Source organism: Hyla sarda, chromosome 5 (genome assembly GCF_029499605.1).
Source record: "Hyla sarda isolate aHylSar1 chromosome 5, aHylSar1.hap1, whole genome shotgun sequence".
In the NCBI taxonomy this organism is placed as follows: Eukaryota; Metazoa; Chordata; class Amphibia; order Anura; family Hylidae; genus Hyla; species Hyla sarda.
In genome coordinates this window covers 296,298,546-296,322,067 of record NC_079193.1, presented here as the reverse complement: position 1 = coordinate 296,322,067, position 23,522 = coordinate 296,298,546, and the positions used below count along the sequence as shown (strand labels likewise).

Sequence of the window (23,522 nt, the reverse complement as noted above, 5' to 3'; positions counted from 1 at the left end):
CATCATACCGGGAAAAGCACAAATGACAAGAAATTAGGAAAATAATTTGCACTCTGTTTTCCATTTCAACAAAGTAATTCAAGTCTAGTTCTCAGTAAGTTTTTTTTTTTCCCCCTTTTTTTTTTTAAACTACTTTTTGTTACCATTCATTTATCCTGTGTGAGTCTAAGAAGCTCTTTCAGCTTTGTGTATTAAGGAGACAAAAGAAGAGTTACTGCAGGGGGCAAAATAGTAGGCAGTGTCTGCATATACGCTGAACTCCTACTGTTTGAGGCTGTAGAGCATTGTTTCTTATAATCATCAGCTGGTAACCAAAGAAAGAAACATCTGCTTACAGCACACCGGCCTTGTTTTCGGAGACGTTCCTCATTAGCGTCGTTACTAATAAAGTTCAGCATTATAGAAACTTCCCTGCACCTACAGAACCTCAATATTCATTCCTTATCTTTGATGACATAACTTAATCCTCAACATATTCCTCAATTTAACGGAAAAAAAAAAAAAAGTTAATCTTTACACACAATAAATTATTCTGACCCCCCCCCCCCCCCTCCCCCTTTCCAAATGATTAAGTTGCTTCACACAACACTACAGATCATCATGAGTTACTGTGCGGGACCCATTGTCACGTCTCCATAGCGGTTTTTAAGCAATTTAAGCAAAACCTCCCAAAACAGAGACTCTGCTCAAAGACCACAACCAGAGCACAACAGCTGCTGCAAACCGCCTCCTTTCCACAGGAATAAGCCTATTAGTGTCTTGTTTTTGTAACCAGATGGCCATGTCATGGTGATTAGGAAGCTTTTTTGCCTTATTATAATCTAAAACATACAGAGAGCACATCACAGCCATTACTACAGAGTACAGTACACTAGAAAGAGCAGCATACCTTGGGCCAGAAAGAGAAGGAGAATGTCCTCTCGCGAAGCATATGAAGTCCAGACTGCTCACAGTCTTCCAAGTAGAAAGCATCGCGGGTTTCGTCCCTAGCTGTACTGAGGGAAGCGTTGCTTTCTTCATCAAAGTTCTTATCTTGAGAGGTTATTCCAGCTGAAATGATAAGTTCATAAATATATAAAACAGGAAATGAAAATTGTCCAATAGGTCAACAATTGTTTAATGTTTATGGCCACCTGTTTTACCAACAACCCATCCACCATTGCAAAATATTCCTTAAGTAGTGACAACAGCTAATCCCTCTATTCTTTAGTACACACAGGGTTGTCACTTTATAAGCCACCGGCCAAGAACTGTAATTCTAAATAAAAAAAGTTTCCAGGGGGTTAAATATTGATGAGTTATAGGTCATTAATGTCCGATCAGAAGGGGTCCAGCTGCCAGCCACCATGGCGATCAGCAGATTGTGCGAGCACAGTAGACTCTTCCTTGCTTACCAGGCACAGTGCCACTTATTAGTGGCTGTACCTGGTATTAAAACGTGTTCATTTCACTTCAATAGGATGAGCTGTATTATTGAGTACAGCCACTACCAATTGTACCAAAGAGGAAGAGGCTGCACCACTTGGACTAGTGAAACTAATCTACTTTGGTGCCAGAAGTCAGACCCTTTCCGGTTTCTAAGATACCTGCACTGTTTTAACATGACCGTACACTAAATCCATCAAAGAAAGCAATGATATAATTCCGACGCACCTTCTGCTTGAGAGGACTCCTCAGATTTGTAGTCATCCTCATCCAATTTTTCTTCATCTTCTTCAGAGCCCTTTTCCGAATTGGATTTTGGGTCCACATCTGGTGTCATCTCTGCATCTTTAATTTCATGTTTCACAGGGGCAGGTTCAGGGTCGCTCTCCTGTTTTACAGGCTTCTCACCAGGTTCTGCTTCCTCCTCCTCTTTAACTTCTGCTTCTCCTTTTATTTCCACATCTTCAGTCTTCTCAGACTTTACTTCCTCCTGCTCTGCAGCTTTTTCATCTGGCACTGGAGTGGAGGGCATTATGGGTGGTGTATCACTATAACTAGAGCCAGGTGGTAAAAGCATGGACATATTTGGATGTGCACCTCCTCTGTTTTGAGCAAAATTCCTGTGTGCCTCCAGAAAAGATAACTCAGGATCATTAAGGATATGATAGTCTGTCCTACTGACCCCATGCTTTGCAGCACCAACCAGTAAGTCTCTGTCATGCTTCCCACAATCCCACCATTCCGGTAAGTCGAGGTTTGGCTGGCATAATTTAAGCCGTTCATTCAGCTGGGGGTGATTAAGTACTTGTTCCCTTATCTTGCGCAGAAGTTCAATACGGTAAAGTGTTCTAGAGGCACGCTCCTCAGTTATAGGTTCAATCATTGAGAGATCACACAATTCTATCAACACAAACAAAATAGGTTATTAAAAAATAAAACTGGATCATAGAAGCCTTCAAAAAAGTAAGCATCACTAAAGGTTTCAGCTATCATACATACCATCCTCAGGCTTGTTTGACATACGGCACACTCTTCTGCACATTGCAACAAAGCAGCTGAAATACTTCTCCAAACTCTCATCAGATTTCTTATCAAGACGGGCAAAAGCTCTAAACTGGTTCCACTCAAACTTTTGTTTAGCTGGGTCAACAATTACTCCAAATGTAGAAACTACTCTGTAGAAGTCAGCCTCCTCACGTCTTGTCCACCTTTACAAAATGAAAGTTGTGTTAGTGGACATCAACTGGCACCAGGACTGAGAAAAAAAATCTACAGAGTATAAGGACTCACTTTTGCCTTCGCTCGGTGATAATTGCTTCCCTTTCTGCTTCCAGGGCTCTTACTTCTTCCCGAGGCCGTCGTCTTCTACGATCGGTCTTCATTTGTGCTTCTTGTCTCATTTGTTGCCGCTTATAGCTACGTTGATAGGCAGTTATGAGGCGCCGTAGGCGGGTAGTGAGCGCTGAGGTATTGGGCCAATATAGTTTGCCCTCTGCACTGCCTTCGTCTCCTTTTTCTGTAAAGAGAAAAGGCTGCATTTAGCTTTATTGGTCTTAATTTAGTCAAACACATTCATCCCTACATATAAAGTATATTAAGCCACTTTTGCACTTATCTTACTGCACTGCTACATTGTAACCTGAAGGTATACTTCTGTTACGTTTAGATATTTGGAAACTACATTCAAATCCAGCAGAATATCACAACCCTGATGTTTCAGAATTAGCCAAGATATTCATCACCTATCACACTGAGCTTATGTCTCCATGTATTACTTACCTTGTGAGTCCACATCCATTGATTCTTCTTTGTCCTCCAGGGGAGAGTTGGCAAACTCCTGAAGAAGAAAACAAAAATGTAAGCAATGTCTATGCTGTAAAAAGAAGAACACTGTTGCACCAGCCTTTATAAATAGTCAGCTGGTGCTTAGTTTCCATTCCAAGTTGTCAAAATATTTTAGAATCATTGCGCTCTAAAAGTTCCGTATGTTGAGAAGCAACTAAGTCCTTACATCAATGTCATCTTTAAACGCAAGCCTCGCGGGTTTGTATTCTGGATCTTCATCCTCTCGGTCAAAGTCTCCTCTGTCAAAACAAAAATGAAACAAACTTTACCACCAAAGCCATAAATTTAAGTTTATAATAAATATTGCTTAAACTGTAACATACCCGTCTCCACCATCTGCAAGCATATCTGTCCCCCTCTGCTCTGCCGCAATCGCTTTAGCATCAGGCATACCAACTCTCTCCAGGAAGCACAAAGTTGGGTCGGCCCGCATAGAATTGTACTTCTCGTACCCTGCAGAAGAGCAATTGTATATTTTAGGTAAGGAATGAAGAGACCAGTGAAAGGGTCCTGCACTTAACATGCATAATGTAGTGAGTTTAACATGGTTTTCTTTTAATTCCATTACACCTGAACTGTACTATATTAACACAAAGAAAGGAAAAAGGAATAAGTAGCCATCAATTACAGGAAGAGCATTGGCCATATATTTGATTTCCATCTACAACAGGAAAAGAACAGTAGGTTAATGCTTTCTTTCACATTGGCCCACCCTCTATTTTAATCCATTGTTTGCTCTCGTTCGGCCAAGCCCCGGCCTACATTTTTTTTAACCGCTCTTCTTTCCTCCACGCTCGCTCAGCAAACACGGGTTATATGAAAGGCCATCGAACCTGTCTTATTAGGTTTCATGTGATGTATGTCAGAAAGATGACACTGTTCCCTCTATGGTTTTAACACACTTGTTTTGCTTTTTTTAACTGGCTGAACTGACTAGACAGAAAATGGCATATCCCAACAGTGCACTGCAGGAGAATGATTTTAGATCTGACTGGCCTCAGCTGAGGCCCCCATTTAGGAGAAAAAGCAAGAGGCTGCTGTACATAGGCAGAACAGCACAATTCAATTAGGATTTGTACTACAACACACTTCTCCTAACTGCTGTAGAGCCTGGAGCCAAACTGTAATCATGAAAGGTTTTATAAGCCATCATTCTCCCCTTTAGTCAGGCCATGCTGCTGAGAATACGACTGCGACCTCCAGAGAATTGGGATTATAATCAGGAATCGCTCACTGTATATATCATGCCAGCTCTGCATCCCCACGCCTTTCAAAGTTAACAAGGCTGCATCCCACTCAAGGGAGCTGGGAGTTCTCGGCGCTGACATTTGTGAAATATTGCTTGGAACAAAGCCCAGGAGGCACTTGTACAGATTAATAGCAGAGGTTAAGCCCACCATCCACTTTGACACTGGTTGGCAGAGTTAGCAAGAAAAGCAGTGCTAGAAGCTAAGTTTATGGAGATCTATAGTGCTGCTCGGCCATTATTACTACAAATATGGATTTACTTTATTTATAGATGAGTGTTAAATATTTTCATTCCCCGCCCAAGTCTCTTGGACGTCTCACAAAAAGTGGAATATTTTTAAGATCTACGCTATCTCTACAGAAAACGGGGATATGCAGTGCTTTCAAACCGGGAAAGTTTTTGCACAATTTATTTAGAAGCAAGAAACTGGATTCTTGCAAAAAAAATAGATACTAATCTTTTATATTCTAATCTTTAGACATCGAGATCCACTTTGCCCTCCACCCAAGAGTCCTGTAAAGTCTAAGAAAGCTGTAAACTAGAGCCTGAGCCAACAGAGGCTTAAGTGGACATACCATGCTTGAAGACGCCTATTAAAAGGGACTTATCGGCTTCATTGTCCCACCAGTCAGTGGGAACTTCTGCATGGAACGGCTCCGGGATCCAAACATCAACCTCACTACGAAGACAGAAACAGACATGTGGTATAAAGTCTCCAACTTAAAACAGTTGTAGAAGGAGAAATATGTTTTGTGCTATAGTGTATCATAAGGAATGTTGTAATGTGGCAACAGCAAGAAATGCGCTAAGTGTGTGAGTGTGATTTGGGGGGGGGGGGGGGGGGTGGATGAGTCAGAATAATTAAATTAACTACTTGTAGTCTGGCAGATATGCTAGGCAATCACCAAATTAAAGTACATAGTAGCAAGGAAGTGGATAGTCCATTTCCGTTTTAATAAAAACACCCCTGCCATAGATCGTGATCTATCCAGTAGCTACACTGAAAGAAATATGCTCATGTGTTATTTTGTATTAAGTCCAAGTTTCTACTAACCCTATCTAATTTTAAGCTCGGATCTATAACCCATATTTCATTTAAGTGTGGCAACATGCAAGTGCACAAATTCATATTAATAAATGAATACTTTTATTTCTCTGCACCAACCTGAAGCTTAAAAAAATTAAAAAAAAAAACACACCAAGCTGGCAAAGGGTTAATAAAAAAAAATCAAAAAGTAGAAGGAGTAAGGAAAAAAATCAAGACTGTAAAAGCGGCACAGCATAATTAGTAACAGCAGGTACAGACCTTGCTCTTCTGTGACAAGGACAAGCAGTACATTCACTAACCTTGAGTCAGCACCCTCTAAGATTTTGTCAGCTTGGTCCCCTATCACTTCTTGCCTGAGATAGTACAGCATGCGGACACGCAGCAGGACCCTGGAGAGGAAGAGAAGAGAGGGGGTGAGGGGAGAAATTCTTAACTTCAGAATTGTTTGCCAACAGTGGCTTTTGGCAGCTGCTGCTGTTCATCCATCATCCTGCCAAGGCTGATTAGCCATGCTGTATGGTAGGCTTGAAGCGTGACAGATGGTGGCATATAATCACCTCTGTGTGGTGCTTTCTGCTGGCTTCCAACGGGCCTGCCTGGCAACCGCTCACGTTGCACAGGGAGGGAGCAGGCTGGGCCCAACCCAGGCGCATTACATTTAGTCCTACCTAGTGCAGCTTGTGAAGTTCAGACACGTACTGCACCGCTGCCTCTGAAGTACTGGAGCAAGTTTGTAAACAACTGAGCAGATGGCTTTCAGTAACTGTTCTGCTTCATTATCTCATAAAATTTCCTCAGCTGCTGCCTTAATACCATTTTTGGAAGCACATCAGAAGTTGCAAGGATAAACCAGATCTATAATCTGTTTTTTTTTTTTCCTCCTGTCTTTTTTTAAACCACTGAACAATAAACCCTCACAATGGGATGGTGGGTTTTTCGGATTATATAACTATTTGTTTTCTGTAAGAAAGCCAGTTTTATAGAGCTATAACCACTTGCAGCCCCCGTTCTGGCAGGAAGTCCTCCGAGCCTCCCAAGTTTTACTATATGTCACACAGGGGAAACGACAATGTCACTTTCGCAGTTCAACTCGAGGCGCTCTTTTGAGCAAAACCACTTAAAACTAAAGACTAAACTCCATTAACTCCACCCTTGCCAGAGCTTAGATTACCAAATTCACCATGCATGCATCGCATGCAAGAGGAAGGAGGGGTGATTGGGGACGTCAGCTGCTCGCTGCGCCACAGCTACTTCATACGACGCAAAGATATTTTTCCAGGTTTAAAGCGATGGTACAAAAATAGCATGAAGATCACTCTTTTTATTTCATCTTTCATAAAAAATGCATACAAGACCTTAAGGACAAGATAATGTTAGACTTAGACTTTAGCTAATATCACTGACAAACACAGCCAAAAACCCCTTTTCATCTTTCTTTTAAAATGCATATTAGATGATAAAGTATTATAAGAGTTTAGCTAAACCACTGTCAACAACTAGAAACCTCTCTTTCATCTATCTTTATACTTAAAGTTATTTTCTTGTAGAAATATTATAAGACATCAGCTAGTTGACATAGTAGTAAACGTTGCTAGAGGAAAGACCAGAATGACACTGGTCTGGTAATCACAGTCATTGGGATTCTACAGCTGCTTGCTGGCTATATAATTAATAGCTAGATGCATTATTTCAGAGACTAGTGGTTAGCCAGATGTTGAGGACATTCTGCTTGAATGCAGGTCTGTGGGTTATGGCCGACTCATTTATCTATGCCGACTCTGTAGGTGGTACTGCGCAGCATAAGCCATTCCTGGTCCTTGAGCTGAAACGTCATCTCTCTGCATGTGGCAGTCCTTTGGACAATACTTGTTATGCTTAATGAGGTGATAGACGCCCTTGCTGCAGTAGTCAAAACCTTGCACAATATGAAAAAAAAACACAAGTCGCTATAGGTCACAGCAATGGGATGTAAGCTGCCAGCAGTTCTGCAACCAGTAAAAAATTACCGTATTTTTCGTCGTATAAGACAAACTTTTTCTTCCCCAAAACTGGGGGGAAAAAGTCGGTGCGTCTTATACGGCGAATACACCCCTATCGCGGCGGTCCCTGCGGCCATCAACGGCCGGGACCTGCGGCTAATACAGGACATCACCGATCGCGGTGGTGCCCTGTATTAACCCTTCAGACACGGCGATCAAAGCTGACCACCGCGTCTGAACGGAAAGTGACACTAACCCGGCTGTTCAGTCAGGCTGTTCAGGACCGCCGCGATTTCACCGCGGCGGTCCAGAACAGCCCGACTGAATAGCCGGGTTAGTGCTTACAGGACACTGGGAGGGACCTTACCTGCCTCCTTGGTGTCTTCTCCGTTCAGGGATCCCCTGTATGGCCCGCGCTCTCTTTCCTCGTCATCACGTTGCCGCGTACGTGCGTCGGCGTGCGTAACAACGTGATGGCGGCGACGGAGAGCGAGGATACCCGGCCGGCAGCAGAGACGTTCAGCAGCAGGCCGGCAGCAGAGCGACGGGGACACGGCGACAGCGATGGAGCGACATCCAGGGCAGCGGTGACGGGTCCGGAGCGGCGGGGACACGTGAGTATTACCTCCTATGCAGTGGTCTTCAATCTGCGGACCTCCAGATGTTGCAAAACTACAACTCCCAGCATGCCCGGACAGCCGTTGGCTGTCCGGGCATGCTGGGAGTTGTAGTTTTGCAACATCTGGAGGTCCGCAGGTTGAAGACCACTATTGGGTTCAAAATCTTTATTTTTTTTATTTTGCACCTATAAATTGTGTGCGTCTTATACGCCAGTGCGTCCTATAGGACGAAAAATACGGTAATAGCAATCGCTCCGGTCCAGACTTCTCTGGAGAATCGGAACTACTTTACAAGTCTGAGAAGAGACGGCCTATCAGCAGAACTTGATTACTGGCCTTAAGCTAAAAAAAAATAATTCTAGTGAAATATTTATCCAAAACAAAGTGAAAGTTGCACTGGGATCCATTGCTATGAACAATAAGGCACATTCAGTTTTCCTAAATAAAGGTTATAGTCATGACATAAAGACAAAATTAAAGGTTGTATTAGCACTTTAACCCATATACTCAGGTTAAAGCATATCAAGTTAAGACAGCTAACTAGGTATTCAATAATTAATGTGTATTCACCTTTAAATTAATAGCAATACACCATATAGTCTTAAACACACAAGCCAAAGCATGAAACCAAAGCATTGAAAATCCACACACTTCATTACAGGAGCTCTATTCTTTGCACTGAACACTGACCTCTTTGTGGTCAGGGTGGGAATCACTGGTGTTTGTGTGTGGTCACACCTTAGAGAAAAGCCACTTTCACTACTTACTTGTTACAGTGATGCTTAAGATGCTTTTTGTAGCTATCCTCCTGAAACAAGGCATCGGGGTTACAGCTGTGGAGCCAGTCCGCATGTTTGAGCACGGGCTGAGCATTTTGGCTTTTCACCTTCTTTCCTTTCCGTCCTCTGGGTACTGGGGCAGAGAGACCTGAAAGAAAACAACAATTCATCAAAATGTGCTGCTCGACATGAACATAATAAAGCATTTTTCATTATTTAACAAAGAAAAAAAAAAAAGTACACAGATTTTATTAGATAAGGGACATATTCACTTCAATCAAGCAGAAATGTATGGAAATTTTCTGCCTCTACCACTCAATGCTGAATTAAGCAACATATGACTGTTCAAAAGGGTATTGTAGCATAAAAAAATGATGCTGCTGGAACAAAGAGAGGAAAAACAGTACTACTACTCTATCCCGGCCCCATGCAGCTCTTTCCAATCGCCCACTGCTAGTCTATTCTCCCTGCTTCAGAACAGGACCTGACCACTCAGCCAATCACTGACCGGAAGTGAACACTTCCATAGCCAATGATTGGCTGAGAGGGCAGGTGAGATATCTTGTATAGGGAGAAGAAACCAGCAGAGGGGGACAGGGGAGCAATGCAAAGGAAGCTTTGGAAGAACAGTGTAAGTATCATCTTTTTTTTTTCTTTTACTACAGCCCAATAAAAAAACATTTTTTAAACTGAAATATCCCTACAAAGTGCTTAGCTGGTTGAGAACTTTGTGGCCAAGAAAATGTTGCATGCACATTATGCATGAGATTTACATCTGTACTACTGCAGCCAAACTCAAACACTGATAGAATGTGGGCAAAGGTATAATTTCTTGCTACCTGGCCACTTCTATTGACAAAAAAAAAAAAAACGTCAACAAGCAGTGTCAAAGGCATGTATGAATGGGAACCAGAGCGCTTCAACATTGGATCTGAAGGATAGAGGTCACTCATGGGTGGCCTCTGTTGTGACATAGCAGTAGCTCAAACTTTTAGGCCATAGTTTAACAAACGCTAATTGCCAAAGTTTTCTCAATTTGTTTAAACACAAGTAAACACAATGGGTTAATACATCTCTTGTTACTTACCAGAGTGGTTCACTAGAGCACGTGTCTGGCCATCCTCTGTTGGTGTAATGAGGTCCCAGATGAAACTCTTAATGTTCTCGTCCCCTCTGTAATGGTTCAGACAGTAGACCAGAATAGTACGGCAGATGGTTTCCACATCGTGTTCAGAGAGCTGGCGCTTGAAACGGCCGTGGGAAAGAATATCCATCCAGCGACCCCACCTACAGCAGAATTGAGAAGGGTCATATTGTGTGTCAAAGGACAAATGGCAATAAGTGCCATAAGAATTCAGAGGCCTAATAGGTGATGACATGTGAGCTCAGAATTACATCTCTCATCAAGAAAGTGCTGAAAAGCAAATGTTCAACAATTCTGCTTAACCCATGTCATATATAACATACCGTGAACGCATACAGCACAAATCAGAAGAACGTACCCATAAACCAGTAGATTTTTCTCAACTCTGAAGCATTCGCTTCTTGCATAGCCCTGAGACTTTTCCTGAGGCCTACGTGGTTTGATGTTGGGCTTGTCCTCAGAATCACTTTCCAAGTCAGAAAATTCCATGAGTTCATCTTCTTTTACGGCGCTGTAAAGCCTGGTTTGTTTTCTTACACGTGGGGTATCAATTACCAGAGTGTTCTACAAGGCGAATGAAAGCGCAAAATGAGCATTTCAACTATTCATGTCCCTTCACACTAATGGATGTTAGGACACTCACCCTTCCATTTAATACATCAAGATCCAGCTCCGCTTTCTTTGCCCATTTCTGCCAGAAATTAGGATCGTCCAAAGATATATCTGTCCTGTTTCCAGAAGCAACAAAACTGGCCTGAGATAAATAGAGGGGAAAAAAACAATGTATCAGCTATGAATACTATATTACAGAAATAAAACCAGCCTATAACAAAACACTATGAACAACAGCCCAGTAAACAATAGCATTTACCAGAAATTCATGGATAATCTGTAAGTGACCAGGCATTGTGTCATGTGAAGATAATCTCTTAACAAAACCATCCAATCTGAAATTACAGCATACCTTGGCAAAGGTTGAGCCCTTTCCTTCAGACTCTATAGTGATGGTGTGAGTTCTTCTGGAAAGAATTTGATCAATATCCTCTTCACAGAACTTGGAGCCTTCGTCTTCTTCATCCATCAGAGCACCATATGCCCCCTTCCGCAGTAGGTCTTCTATTTCCTTCTTAGAAAGCTGTTGTACCTGTGGGTAGTAACGGGAAAACGTTTAGTAATGCTCTATATGCGAACAAGTTCATATGTTATGTCCTCTGTATCTCATGGAGACAATTACCGAACTATTCCAGGGTTGTAATGGTTTCTAGTTGTTTTAAGGTCTCTGTTTAATTGGTTATTCACACACAGGAAATTTACATAGGTGTTTCTAGTCTACCACCACAAAATGCTCAAACACTGCTTAATGTTATACAGGGAAAAATAATAAATAAAATAATAAAAGTCTTACCCCATTCGTTGCATTCTCCCGTCCACTCATTGACTGCAATACGGCCTTATCCAAGCCAAGTTTGAGACTGGCCTTATCAAACATTTCCCGCTCATAGGAATTTCTTGTGATCAGTCGATAAATTTTCACTGATTTACTTTGCCCAATACGGTGGCACCGTGCTTGTGCCTGAAGAAATACACCAAAAGAAAAAAAAAGAAAATAAAATCAGGATCTGCACGCTTTGCAGAAATTTATGACTGTACATAGCATTGTTTAAAGCATATCATGATCATTCATTGTGTCAACAATCGCAGGTCTCTGCATTACAGGTACAGTAAATACTACAGTGTCAATTCATTGTATCTTTCAGACTTTTTTAAGCTGAAAAAATAAAACACTTCCTAAAACATCTAATAGTCTGAAAGTGTTGGAAGAGTTTTATACTTTACTGAGCTTGCTTCACTGTATGTAACTATGTAAGATTCATTTCAATGGAACTGAGCTGCAATACAACACACAGCCTGAGGACACGTGTGGCGCTGTTTTTGGAACAAATTGGCTGTTTTCCTAATCCTGGATAACCCGTTTAGAAAATGGGGGAATGGACTATGCCAGACTGCTCTGACAGTGGACTGTTCTGCCTAAAATGTTTGCGCAGTCGAAACCCAACATATTGAATTTATCTTTCCACAATATCTGACATTGATGAGTTGAAAGGCCACCATATATGTTAGATGGTTGGCTTGTACTGATAAAATCTCATTAGACTTCCTCATCTATTAATGCACCACAGTATACACAATGCATTCAGGCTCTGTTCATGGGCTTGGACTACTTTTTACCCTATCCTGAATTTTTTACAGAAAGAACAGCACAATATACATGGATATTACTGCCATCAAAAATACAGGGAACCCCAATAGTCTCCATTAAAGGGTTATTCCGTCACGCCCCCTCCCATAGACATGAATGGAGGGGGTGTGGCGTGACGTCAAGTCCCCAGTGCCGGAATCCCAGAGGTTTCCGAAACTGGAGATTCAACACCCGCATAGAAGGTCTCAGCAGCGGGCCCCCCGCGATCAGGCATCTTATCCCCTTTACTTTGGATAGGGGATAAAATGTTTTTGCCCGGAATACCCCTTTAAAGTCAACAGAGCTGGCCAAGAATCAGCCGTATTATTCGAGCATGTACCCAGCACAGCTGTCATGGCTCTGTTATAAATAAAGGCCAGGACACTAATGTGGACACAGCCCTACAATCAACCTTAAATATTAAAGATGCAGTACTCTAATCAAACTTTAATAGGTTTATTATAATAACGGCTGAACGTGTTCCTTGCATGCCAGGTTTACTACATTCAAGATATTTGTTATATTTGAGATCTACTACCCAAGAAAGGGCACATCTAAATTTGAAAAAGAAATCTAGCAATAGAGAATCCAAGAACTCTTACCTGAAGGTCATTCTGGGGGTTCCAGTCAGAATCAAAGATAATGCAAGTATCAGCAGCAGTTAAATTAATGCCCAGACCTCCTGCCCTTGTACACAGCAGGAACACAAACCTATCAGAATCAGGCTTGGAGAATCTGTCAATAGCAGCCTGACGCAGGTTGCCTCTCACTCTGCCATCAATTCTCTCATATGGGTATCTGAAAAAGAAGGGTTATTATCAAGACCAGTACTTCAATTTATTCTATTTACTTAAAACAAACGCCAACAGCATCCTCCTTGAAAAGGTTGATGTATTTCAACTGCAAACTTGTGAACAGAATTGAAATGAGGGCCGCTGCTCGCCTGCCTCGTGGCTGCCTGCTCAGCAGCACTGCGGAGAGTCTAGCCCCGCTGCTACAAGTCACATTTGCCATTCCAAATGAATCTAAACCTGCTCTGGCAATTCTATCTCAATCAATAAATGGTGCTGATATGAAACAGACAGTAAATGTACTTTGCTTTAACTTTTGAATCCATATGGCTCAGTGTATGTCCTACTTTCAGTCGCTATAAGACTAAACGTGATATAGGAGAGACAGCGAGAGCAAAAATAAAAGCAACTTTATCCCAGTCAGTCAACTGGTGACAAATCTGCAAACAGACCACGCACTCTCTTTCCATTCGTGCATATATTCACCTGCGTTGGATGAGGTAGTCTTCCAGAATGTCCAAGCAACGCACCATCTGGGAGAAGATGAGCACCCTGTGGCCACCAGCCTTCAGTTTTGGCAGCAGCTTGTCAATCAGAACTAGTTTGCCAGCGGCCTGGATCATAGCCTGGAGCGGAAAATCTGGAAGGTCACCACTGTGCGCGTCTCTAAACTCTTCCAAAATTTTCTCTTCAGCACCTGTGGAGATTTGGAGAGTACAAGGTAAACAGGAGTGTGGGGAAATTCTGTAATATCAGACACTTGTGAGGATAAATTAGAGTATTTGTGCTTATAAAGAAAATGGGAACATACATTAAGAATCTTGTTACTCTAAACTATATGGAGGAAGTTCACATGTAGGATTCTGTCACTGAATACATTAGTCAGTAGGAGGTATCTATTCTGGGAACCACTGTGTAATTGAAGCATTTGCCTCCAATGCCAAGCAGTCCTTTGGGGACTGCAACATATGTTTTGCACCAATGAGACAACATGGTGATGCCCATTTCTTCAGAACACACGTAACAGAGGTTGCACCAATGACATATTCCAGTGGGAACAAATCTGCAATAAATACATCCTATAATCTAGGGGCGCTGTTGTGCTATCATCGGACAACGATTGCAGCCAAGATAATATAAGCATACAAACATTTCACACCGATCCTTTTTATTTCAAACCATAGCACAAGGGGTACACTTTAAATAGAGACACCAATTACGTCCCATTGAGTGCCCTCGAAGTGGATCATAGGCAGATATATATCAGACATGGTAGAAATCATGTAAACCATTAACTCTTCCATGGCACAACTTGTGCCATCTTGCACAGCTTAGCCGGCAGAAAATTCCTGATAAAGCAAGTGCATTCTGAGCGCGCTAATTGATTGATGAGTCTGGAAACAGGATGTGACGAGAATTAGTTGGCTATCGGTCTGACACACGAGAAACGCTACGATAAAGGCAAGTCATATCATAAAGGCTTAAGGGGAGGGCCCCCCGTCCAAGGGCACAAAATGCAAGCAGGGCCCAGAGGAAAGGGCAAGCCAGCAAACATCATCCAAACAGACGGCACATGCAGCTCCTGACTGAGTCAGCAGCAAGCGGCCCGGGGCAAACTGCCCAGGATGAAATCCGCCCCCACGAGTGACAGCCTTGTCTAAAAATGTTATTGTGAGTGAGAGTCATAGCCTGAGGGAAAAGGAAATAGGGGGCTGGAGGACGCTGCACATCAATCACTGCAGGTTACCAGGTTGTAATTAAATATAATTTGCAAACAGTTTTATGAGGGGGTTAGGTGGAAATGCAGATGCGCTCTTAAAGAGACAGCCCCCAACATTCTGCCTCTCTACAAAATGTAGATTTTCATGCTTACCGTAAAATCTCTCTCTCAGAGTAACCATTGGGAGACACAGAGACTGTGGGTATATGCTGCTGCCACTAGGAGGCTGACACTAGGCAACAAAAAGAAAGTCGGCCCCTCCTGGCAGGATATACCCCACCTACAGACTCTGAGCTACTTTGTTTAGTCCCAAAGCAGTAGGAGAAACAGCAACTGTCCGAGAAAACCACAGACAAAAAAAATAACTGAACCAACCCTCGGACAGGCAACCGAACTAAGGACACCAGAACAAATGGGTGGGTGCTGTGCCCCCCCCCAATGGATCCTCCGAGAAAGCGATTTTACGGTAAGCATAAAAATCTACTTTTCTTGGTCAGCTCCACTGGGGGACACAGAGACCGTGGGACGTACCAAAGCAGTCCGTGGGGTGGGAGAGAACCCAAGCAACTCAGGTGGAAGGCTGGGCCACAGACGCCTGCAACACCTTGCGACCCAAACCAGCATGAGTGGACGCATAGGTGTGCACCTAGTAACATTTTTTAAAAGTGTGCAAGGACGACCAGGTGGCCACCTTTACTTGCAAGGCCGAAGCCCTGTTGCGGAGAGCCCAGGAGGCCCCGACGGAACGAGGGGAATGAGCTAAAACTGTTGAAAGGCAGAGATGGCAGAACGGATCTACTGTGAAATGGTCGCCTTCGAAGAAGGAAATCCCTTAAGACGACCCTTCGTAAGCACAAAGAAAAAGTCACTGGGGAAAGGATGAAGTGACCGAAAGGTAAATCGGAATGGCACGTACCACGTCAAGACCATGAAGCAACTGTTCCCTGGGATGGGACGGAGCTGGGCAAAAAGGATGACAATCACTGCTGCCAGGACCTTGGTGAAGACCCTTGGGGCCGTGGCCAGGTCAAAAGGAAGGATCACAAACTGAAAATGGCCCTCCGGAACGGCGAAGCGGAGATAACGCTGATGCGCCGTAAAGATTAGGATGTGAAGGTAAGCATCTCTGATATCCACCGAGGAAAGAAACTCCCCTTGATCCATAGATGCCACCCCAGAACGGAATGACTCCATACGGAAATGGCACCAATGGGGGTTGAGGAGCCTCAGATCCAGGATCGGGCAGTCGGAACCCCCTTTCTTGGGGACGACGAACAGGTTTGAATAGAACCCCAAAAAATGCTCCTTGGGAGGAACTGGGACGATCACTCCCTGAACGAGAAGGGTACGAAGCACGACCCGAAAAGCCGCCACCAAGGAATGAGAGCAGGATCGAAAAAAGCAGTCCCTTGGAAAGCAAACTCGATCCGATAGCCGTCAGAAAAGACATCTCGGATCCAAGAGTGGTCAATCCAAACGTCCCGAAACAGGGACAACCAAAGAATTTCCGGGTAGGGGCTTCCCTTCAGGCGCAAAAGGGCCAGAACGGGTATTCGACTTCCAGCAGGGTCGGGCCTTGAAGGAAGGAGACTTCCTATCCTGTGAGGGCACCGATCTGGCTGCCCGACCCAAGACAAAAGACCGAAAGGGCCGAAAGGAGGTCTACTTCCTGTGGGAATCGGTACGGCGAGACTTGTTCTGTGGTAATAAGGAGCTCTTACCTCCAGTAGCCTTGGAGATAATCTCATGCAGGTGTTTCCCAAAGAGTCGAGTCCCAGAGAAAGGAAGCAGCATCGGCGTCCCAGGCTTTGAGCCACATGGAGCGACAAATCGCCACCAGGTTACCTGTGGCAAAAACCGTACAACGGGCAGGCTACAAGGAAGCAGAGCACAAGTAGTCTCCAGCATTGGACAGTTGAAGAGCAAGATCCCCCAAATCTTCTGAAGGGGCCGCGGACAAAATGCCCTGGCGGAGCTGGGAAGCCCAGACAGAAAGGACTTTGGACACCCAAGCAGAAGTGAAAGCAGGAAGCAAGGATGAAGCCGCCGCTTCAAAGGTGAACTTGGCCAGATTTGAAATCCTCTTGTCCACCAGGTCCTTAAAGGATGCCGTATCTGCCAACGGTAGAGTAGTCAATTTCGACAGAAAGGAAACTGGAGGATCCAAAGCCAGCGGTGACGTCCATTTCGCAATAAGGTCCTGGGCAAAGGGAAACTGCCGTTGAACCATCTTAGTCCCCAGAAAGCATTTGTCTGGATTCTTACATGCAGTTTCTAGTAAGGTTTCAAATTCAGCATGAGAGCTGAATACCTTAGGAAAGCGATGGGAGCGATGGAAGGAAACTTCTGGAGCTGGGTCCGAAGTTCCGGGGTCCTCTGGGTGAAAGGTGTCCCTGACGTCTGACACAAAGCTGTCCATGTCGGATACACTGGCTTGGTCCTCTGGATCAGAGGCAGAACCTGACACCTCATCTTCCAGCTCACAAGGAGAATTGGAGCGGGTGGAGGCAGCCTTAGATGAAGGCAAGGCGGACCTGGCATGCAGACCTGGAGATCTAGGACGGCGACCAGGAGAGCGACCCCTAGAGCAGGGTCGCTGCTCGGGGGCCAGGGAGGAGGGAGACCCATGAGGAGAGCGCCTGTCCCGAGCTCTGGGCTCCAGAGAAGAGCCAGAGGAGAACACTCTAGAGCACTTGTAAGATCCCCCTTTCCCTTATCCCCTTACATCCTTCCCTTCAATCCCCTGGTTGGACTTGATGGACGTATGTCTTTTTTCAACCATACTAACTATGTAACTATGTAAGGATCAGGGGAAGCGCAGAGGAGTCCGTACGCTCCGGCAGGACATTCTAGGAGGAAGTACCAGGAGGGCCGGGGTGCGCAGTGTTGCTGGCAGGAAAGATGGGTTCAGCCGAACAACCAGGCATTTTAGTTTTGCAGCCCACACAAGAGTAATAAGTCGGGTCTGGGTTCGGACATAGGTGCAAGCAAAAAGGAAGATAGCAAAAAGAAAATGGAGCAGTCTCACCCGGCCTGGCCAGCAGGGAGTGGGTGTAGCTAAATGCCGCGATTAGGCCACAGCCTCAATTAATGTCCCCCCGATGCTCCGGTCGCCTCACCTGGAGGGTGGTCAAAATGAAGTAAACTGCTGGCCGTGCGCGTGCAGTGCAGCCGACAGGGGAAAGCAACTCCGGGCGCCTCACATGTGGAGGTGGACGAAGTGAAAATAAACTGCCGGCCGTGCACATACAGCACAGCCGCCAGGGAGTGGAGTTGCCGGGCTCTAAAAAATGCCCCTGGTGAAATAAGCTGGCCCCAGAGATTGACCCTGACTACAGGATGGCCGTGCAGGAATTGTGCCTAGAAATGAATAAAGAGGAGTGGGCCCAAAAGCTGAAAACCCTGAATAAAAGATAGACCCCAGGAAAAAGAGGGGGGGGATGGGGAAAAATACATCAGTTTTGAAAAATTATTTCTACTTTCGCAGTTCCTATTCTCTGGAGATAACTGAAGCCGAATATTTGGAAATTGTAACAACTTTTACAACACTAAATAAATTGTCTGCTGATTCAGTACATTCGGTAAAGATTAACTCAACTATATTCAAAATTATTTTCCATCCTATTTGTTACTGCTAGTTGTGGTTAAAAAAAAAAACAAAAAAAAACATATAAACAAAGTTTTCCACTAGTGAATATGTAACTCATAACCCCCAATAAGGAATCAGGTTATACAACGCTGTAATGAATGCTCAGTCTGTTTTGAGATAATGGTTATAGACTAAACTCGATAACACTTATGGTACATTCCCACACGGCGTATTTGCTGCGTATTTGCTGCTGCGTATTTTATTTTCTCTGTTGAAGTCAATGGGTAGGAAAATACGCAGCACCAAATACGCAGAAAATACGCAGCAAATACGCAGCAAAATACGCCGTGTGGGAACGTACCCTAAAGGTGAAAAGAATGCAGGACTATCCATCCAAAAGGAAGTAATATCCACTAGGAACACGTAACCTAAGCATAACCATTTACCAAAAATCACTGCTGTTTGGCAATGCATCCTTATTGTGCATCAAAGTCACACTCTACAGCGACGCTTAGTCAGCAAAAGCAGGAATTAATGAGTCATTGTCAAAGGAACAAGACAGAAAAGTCATTAGTTGTAAATGGTTATACGAGGTAAATGCCAACTAGAACTAGTGCTTAAAAGGGGGCAGTCCCACGTAGATAACCCTCTTTTTAGAGTTTCGGTTTGATACAGTCAGTAAATAGCCAAGCTTGCAACGGAAAATAGGAAGACAAGATGGTCAGTCAAGTAAATTGCTGCAATATATGGATAGCTCTGGCCCCCCATGACCTCATATTTACTATAGATTTGCTAGCAACTATCTATTCTTGCTCTTAGAGTGGGGTTAAGATATTCTATCCGGCATAAGGGATTGCTTTTGTAAAGAGAAGAAGGTGCAGCTCCAGCTCCCAGGAAAAAAGTTAAAGGGGTACTCCGGTGAAAATCTTTTTTCTTTTAAATCAACTGGTGGAAGAAAGTTAAACATATTTGTAAATTACTTCTATTAAAAAATCTTAATCCTTCCAGTACTAATTAGCTGCTGAATGCTACAGAGGAAATTCCTTTCTTTTTGAACACTGATGACATCACGAGCACAGTGCTCTCTGCTGACATCTCTGTCCATTTTAGCAACCATGCATAGCAGATGCATGCTAAGGGCAGCATGGTGGCTCAGTGGTTAACACTGCTGCCTTGCAGTGCTGGGGACTTGGGTTCAAATCCCACTAAGGACGACAATAAATAAAGCATTATTATTATAATAACGTCAGCATAGAAAACTGTGCTCGTGATGTCATCAGAGAGCATTCCAAAAAGAAAAGAATTTCCTCTGTAGTATTCAGCAGCTAATAAGTACAGGAAGGATTAAGATTTTTTAATAGAAGTAATTTACAAATATGTTTAACTTTCTGCCACCAGTTGATTTAAAAGAAAAAAGGTTTTCACCGGAGTACCCCTTTAATAAAAACGTCAAACTTTAATAAATGTCCATATTAAAAACGAGGAAATACCAACATGTCACTTTGTGTCTCTTTCACACTATGAAATAGTTCCGTTTAGCAACTTCCGTCACCAGTTCCGTCACTATATCGGCAAAACCCGGCCGTTACAAAACCCCTGACGGCCGTGACTAAATTGCATTGCAGCCTATGGGGTTTTGTAACTGCCCGTTTGCACCCGTATATGCCGTAATTCATTACGGGCGTTATACAGTGACGGGACATCGTGGTGGAAAAATTACTGCATGCACTGAATTACGGGCATATACGGGTGCAAACGGGCAGTTACAAAACCCCATAGGCTGCAATGCAATTTAGTCACGGCCTTCAGGGGTTTTGTAACGGCCGGGTTTCGCTGATATAGTGACGGAACTTCCTAAACAGAACTATTTCATAGTGTGAAAGAGGATTAATAAAAAATGAAAAAACGCTGGCGCATTTCAGGCTGAGATATCCCTTAATCATAGCCATGATTAAAGGATAATATCTCAGCCCGAAACGCATCTGTTTTTTCACTTTTTATTAGTGACATGTTGCTATTCCCTCCTTTTTAATATGGACATTTATTAAAGTTTGAAGTTTTTATTACACTTTTTTCCTGGGAGCTGCACCTTCTTCTATGATTAATGTCTATGTGGGATACAGCCCATACGTTTCCGTGCTTCCATTCCTATATGTGCCATGGACTTGATGCAAATTCAGACTAGAGTGGTGAGCTGATGTGCGTTTTTTCTTCATTTTTTTGCTTATTGCTTTTGTAAGACAACCCTTTCATAAAATATATCCAAGTGCTTCTTTGAGGCACAGAACATATAATTTCTATGCTGCATGGTGTAATAATTCACAGAAATGTACAATCCTGGGCTTCTTAACCAACAACCAAACATTACAAAGCACCAGTAGTGACCGGTACCTGTGACATTAACAATTCCCCATGTACTCACCATTAATAAGGTAGGGATGGTTGCAGCATTTTCTCAGCTCCATCATAGTGTTTAGCAGATTGGGAACATTTGCATGTCCACCACCCCCTCCTTTGGAGAGGAAGGTAAAGTTTTTCTCCAGAATTGCTCTGTAATATTTCTTCTGGATGTTTGTCAGCTCTACTTCTATAATTGTTTCTTCCTTAGGGGCCAAGTTCTTTTCAACATCTTCTTTGAGACGTCTTAACATCATGGGTTTCAAGATACCTTGAAGTTTTTGTACCTAGCAACGTGAGAGACATGAATAAGCTGTAAGTTTCCTGAATTAATGTGAAGCTTTTTCGTAATCCATTCTTGTTTGCCTTAGGAAATGCTGAGCCCCACTGCCTAATGTCATACCTGTTCTTCAGTTTTCAGATCACCAAACTCTTGCATGAAGTTGCTCTCTGAAGGGAAGCGTTCGGGTTCTAGGAAATTCAGCAGGCTGAAAAGCTCCTCCACAGTGTTTTGCAAAGGGGTCCCTGTTAGCAGCACTTTGTGTTCCTGAAAGAACAGCAAGGGAAGGATGAGTGTGGGGGAGACAGCGGCTATTTCCCAACAATAAGCTGTAATCTTCCCCACACTACCTATTCGCACAAATCATGCCTAGTCCTAGTACAGAGGAGAGACATACAAAAATAAAGCTGCAGATAATAAAATGGAGCCAAATTTAAGGCTAAAGATAATAGCACAACACACTTTGGTTTATTATTTCTCAATATACGGTTTGTATTATAAAAAGGATATTGGTTTAGCAATCAACTGCAATCCAATCATACAGGAAACTCTTCCTACAAACTAGAATTTATCCAGAATTGCGCAAGCGTTATTTATATAGCCTTAAACTGGGAAACGAAAAACAAGATAAAGGAGACATGTTCTTTTTAAAGCCAGTTGGGAGGTGCAGAGTAGGCTGGGCAGCCACAAGCTACTTATGTCTGCTATAACCCACAATGTAGCGCTGAATCCAAATCCACAAATATATGGTAGGAGAAAAAAAAAAGGCATTTTTTCCCCCCCCAGTCTAATACTTTGAGAACAGATGCTGGTTACAACTTTAGCCTGGCAGTGCTGATTCAGCAGTCACACGTGGCGCCTCCTGTCACTTGCTCACAAGATGATCTTGCTTAAATTTCTGGTGCAGCAAACACATCTACAGTGGAATACTAGGACGTGACATGGAGATCTAGAGAATACTAGGCTGCTTGCATTAAAGCATTGCACCTACCAGGATGATGCCACCGTATACTTATGAACTACTTACCAGATCCATCATCTTTAGCCCTTCCAAAAGCTTGCAGTTCCTATTCTTCAGCCGGTGAGCCTCATCGATAACTACACAACGCCAGTGAATGTTTCTGAGCTCGGGGCAGTCTGTCAGAATCATCTCAAATGTTGTAATGATGGCATGGAACCGGTAGGCATTCTTTATTGCTCGTCCCTAGGTTTTAGGAAGAGGGATAAGAAAAAAAAAAGACTGTTCTAGGAAAGTTTGTCGAGATGAGATATATATCTATTTATGACTGACTATTTTCCCCTTATCCACAGCATGATCAACGTGTTCACGTAGTCTGGAAGCTGCTGCTTGATAATTCACAGTCTTGAAAATAACAGTCATTCTGAAACTGGTTTCTAACCACGTGCTGTAAAATTAGAAGCTGCGGATAAGTCTGTTTTGGGCAAATTGCTACTTCGCAGCTGCCTTTTAACTCCAAGGAAGCAGCAGAGTCCGGGCAAGATGGTGGTTGTTGTTTGGGAACAGCTGGAAGGGTACACATCGAGCAAACGGGAATGTATTACCAAGATTTTTTTTTATGTATTGCCAAGATTAGCATATATATATATTTTTTTTTTAATAAAAATCATAGATTTAAAAAAAGACCACAAGGTGTCCAAATACCATCCAGAACATGATACTGTCTGGCTGCAGCATAGTCTTTGTCCCAGCTGTAGCAAAGGCTGAGACAAAGTTCAGAAAGTGAGGGTGGTACTAGGTCTCCTCTGTGCTCACTCCTGTTCTATCAGACTGCAGAGAGCACTTGCTGGAAGCAAGCTGAGAAGCTCAGTGCGATTCTGAGCTTAATTGGAGGAATACCTGTATCACCTTCCAGCAGATCCCCACCGTAAGTTTATATATAACAAACTAAAATACAAAGATATATGCATAAGAGTTGGACATTATGCATATAACCTAATCTAGAAAGAGTGTGAATGCTCTATTTTTATGCACTGTCCCCTAGTGAAGAATCATCACTCACTCTAAAATACAGGAAAGCTCTGATAATCCTCCTCTGTGTAACATGTGCAGCAGGAAAACGGATAGGAGAGGCTTATAGAGCAGCCTGCAGTGACTGGATGAAGAGAGGCGACTCAGGGAGGAAGTGAATGCATGGTGAGTGAGGGCGGGCTCAGTGCTTGCCTCAGACACACCCCTTCCTGAGAAGTGGATGTCCGAATGAGGGAGCCAAATACAAAAGCTAGACAGACATGTCAAGCATCTGCATGACCTAGTAAGTAACTTATATAAGCAATATTTTTTTGTGATAACAGGAGAGCTTAAATATAAACTTTTTTCAAACAATAGGTCGTTATCTGACAACACATTCCCTTTAAAGTGTCGACTAGGAATCTGAGAACACAGTGAGCAGGGAAAC

At 43.3% G+C, this 23,522-nt stretch overlaps 1 protein-coding gene and 1 long non-coding RNA gene across 5 annotated transcripts in view; one reads left to right on the top strand and one right to left on the bottom strand.

Annotated features, from left to right (window-relative positions):
- The window catches only part of LOC130274108 (uncharacterized), a 33,364-nt gene extending 11,987 nt beyond the window's left edge, over positions 1-21,377 (top strand). The window contains exons 2-3 of the long non-coding RNA XR_008844244.1: positions 21,037-21,140; positions 21,240-21,377. This is a non-coding gene — a long non-coding RNA (uncharacterized LOC130274108). The remainder of the gene's footprint in view (positions 1-21,036; positions 21,141-21,239) is intronic.
- Positions 1-23,522, bottom strand: part of CHD7 (chromodomain helicase DNA binding protein 7) — a 150,466-nt gene that overhangs the window by 6,671 nt on the left and 120,273 nt on the right. For all 4 annotated transcript variants that reach the window (XM_056522017.1, XM_056522016.1, XM_056522018.1 and 1 more), the window contains 20 exons: positions 22,133-22,309; positions 21,229-21,372; positions 20,851-21,112; positions 13,606-13,816; positions 12,931-13,126; positions 11,495-11,662; positions 11,054-11,233; positions 10,733-10,843; positions 10,448-10,653; positions 10,033-10,232; positions 8,934-9,093; positions 5,867-5,956; positions 5,095-5,198; positions 3,594-3,723; positions 3,437-3,509; positions 3,205-3,262; positions 2,716-2,941; positions 2,425-2,633; positions 1,654-2,325; positions 890-1,050 (listed from right to left, as the gene is read on the bottom strand). In XM_056522017.1, the coding sequence (XP_056377992.1) occupies positions 890-1,050; positions 1,654-2,325; positions 2,425-2,633; positions 2,716-2,941; positions 3,205-3,262; positions 3,437-3,509; positions 3,594-3,723; positions 5,095-5,198; positions 5,867-5,956; positions 8,934-9,093; positions 10,033-10,232; positions 10,448-10,653; positions 10,733-10,843; positions 11,054-11,233; positions 11,495-11,662; positions 12,931-13,126; positions 13,606-13,816; positions 20,851-21,112; positions 21,229-21,372; positions 22,133-22,309 (3,738 nt within the window). The remainder of the gene's footprint in view (positions 1-889; positions 1,051-1,653; positions 2,326-2,424; positions 2,634-2,715; positions 2,942-3,204; positions 3,263-3,436; positions 3,510-3,593; positions 3,724-5,094; positions 5,199-5,866; positions 5,957-8,933; positions 9,094-10,032; positions 10,233-10,447; positions 10,654-10,732; positions 10,844-11,053; positions 11,234-11,494; positions 11,663-12,930; positions 13,127-13,605; positions 13,817-20,850; positions 21,113-21,228; positions 21,373-22,132; positions 22,310-23,522) is intronic.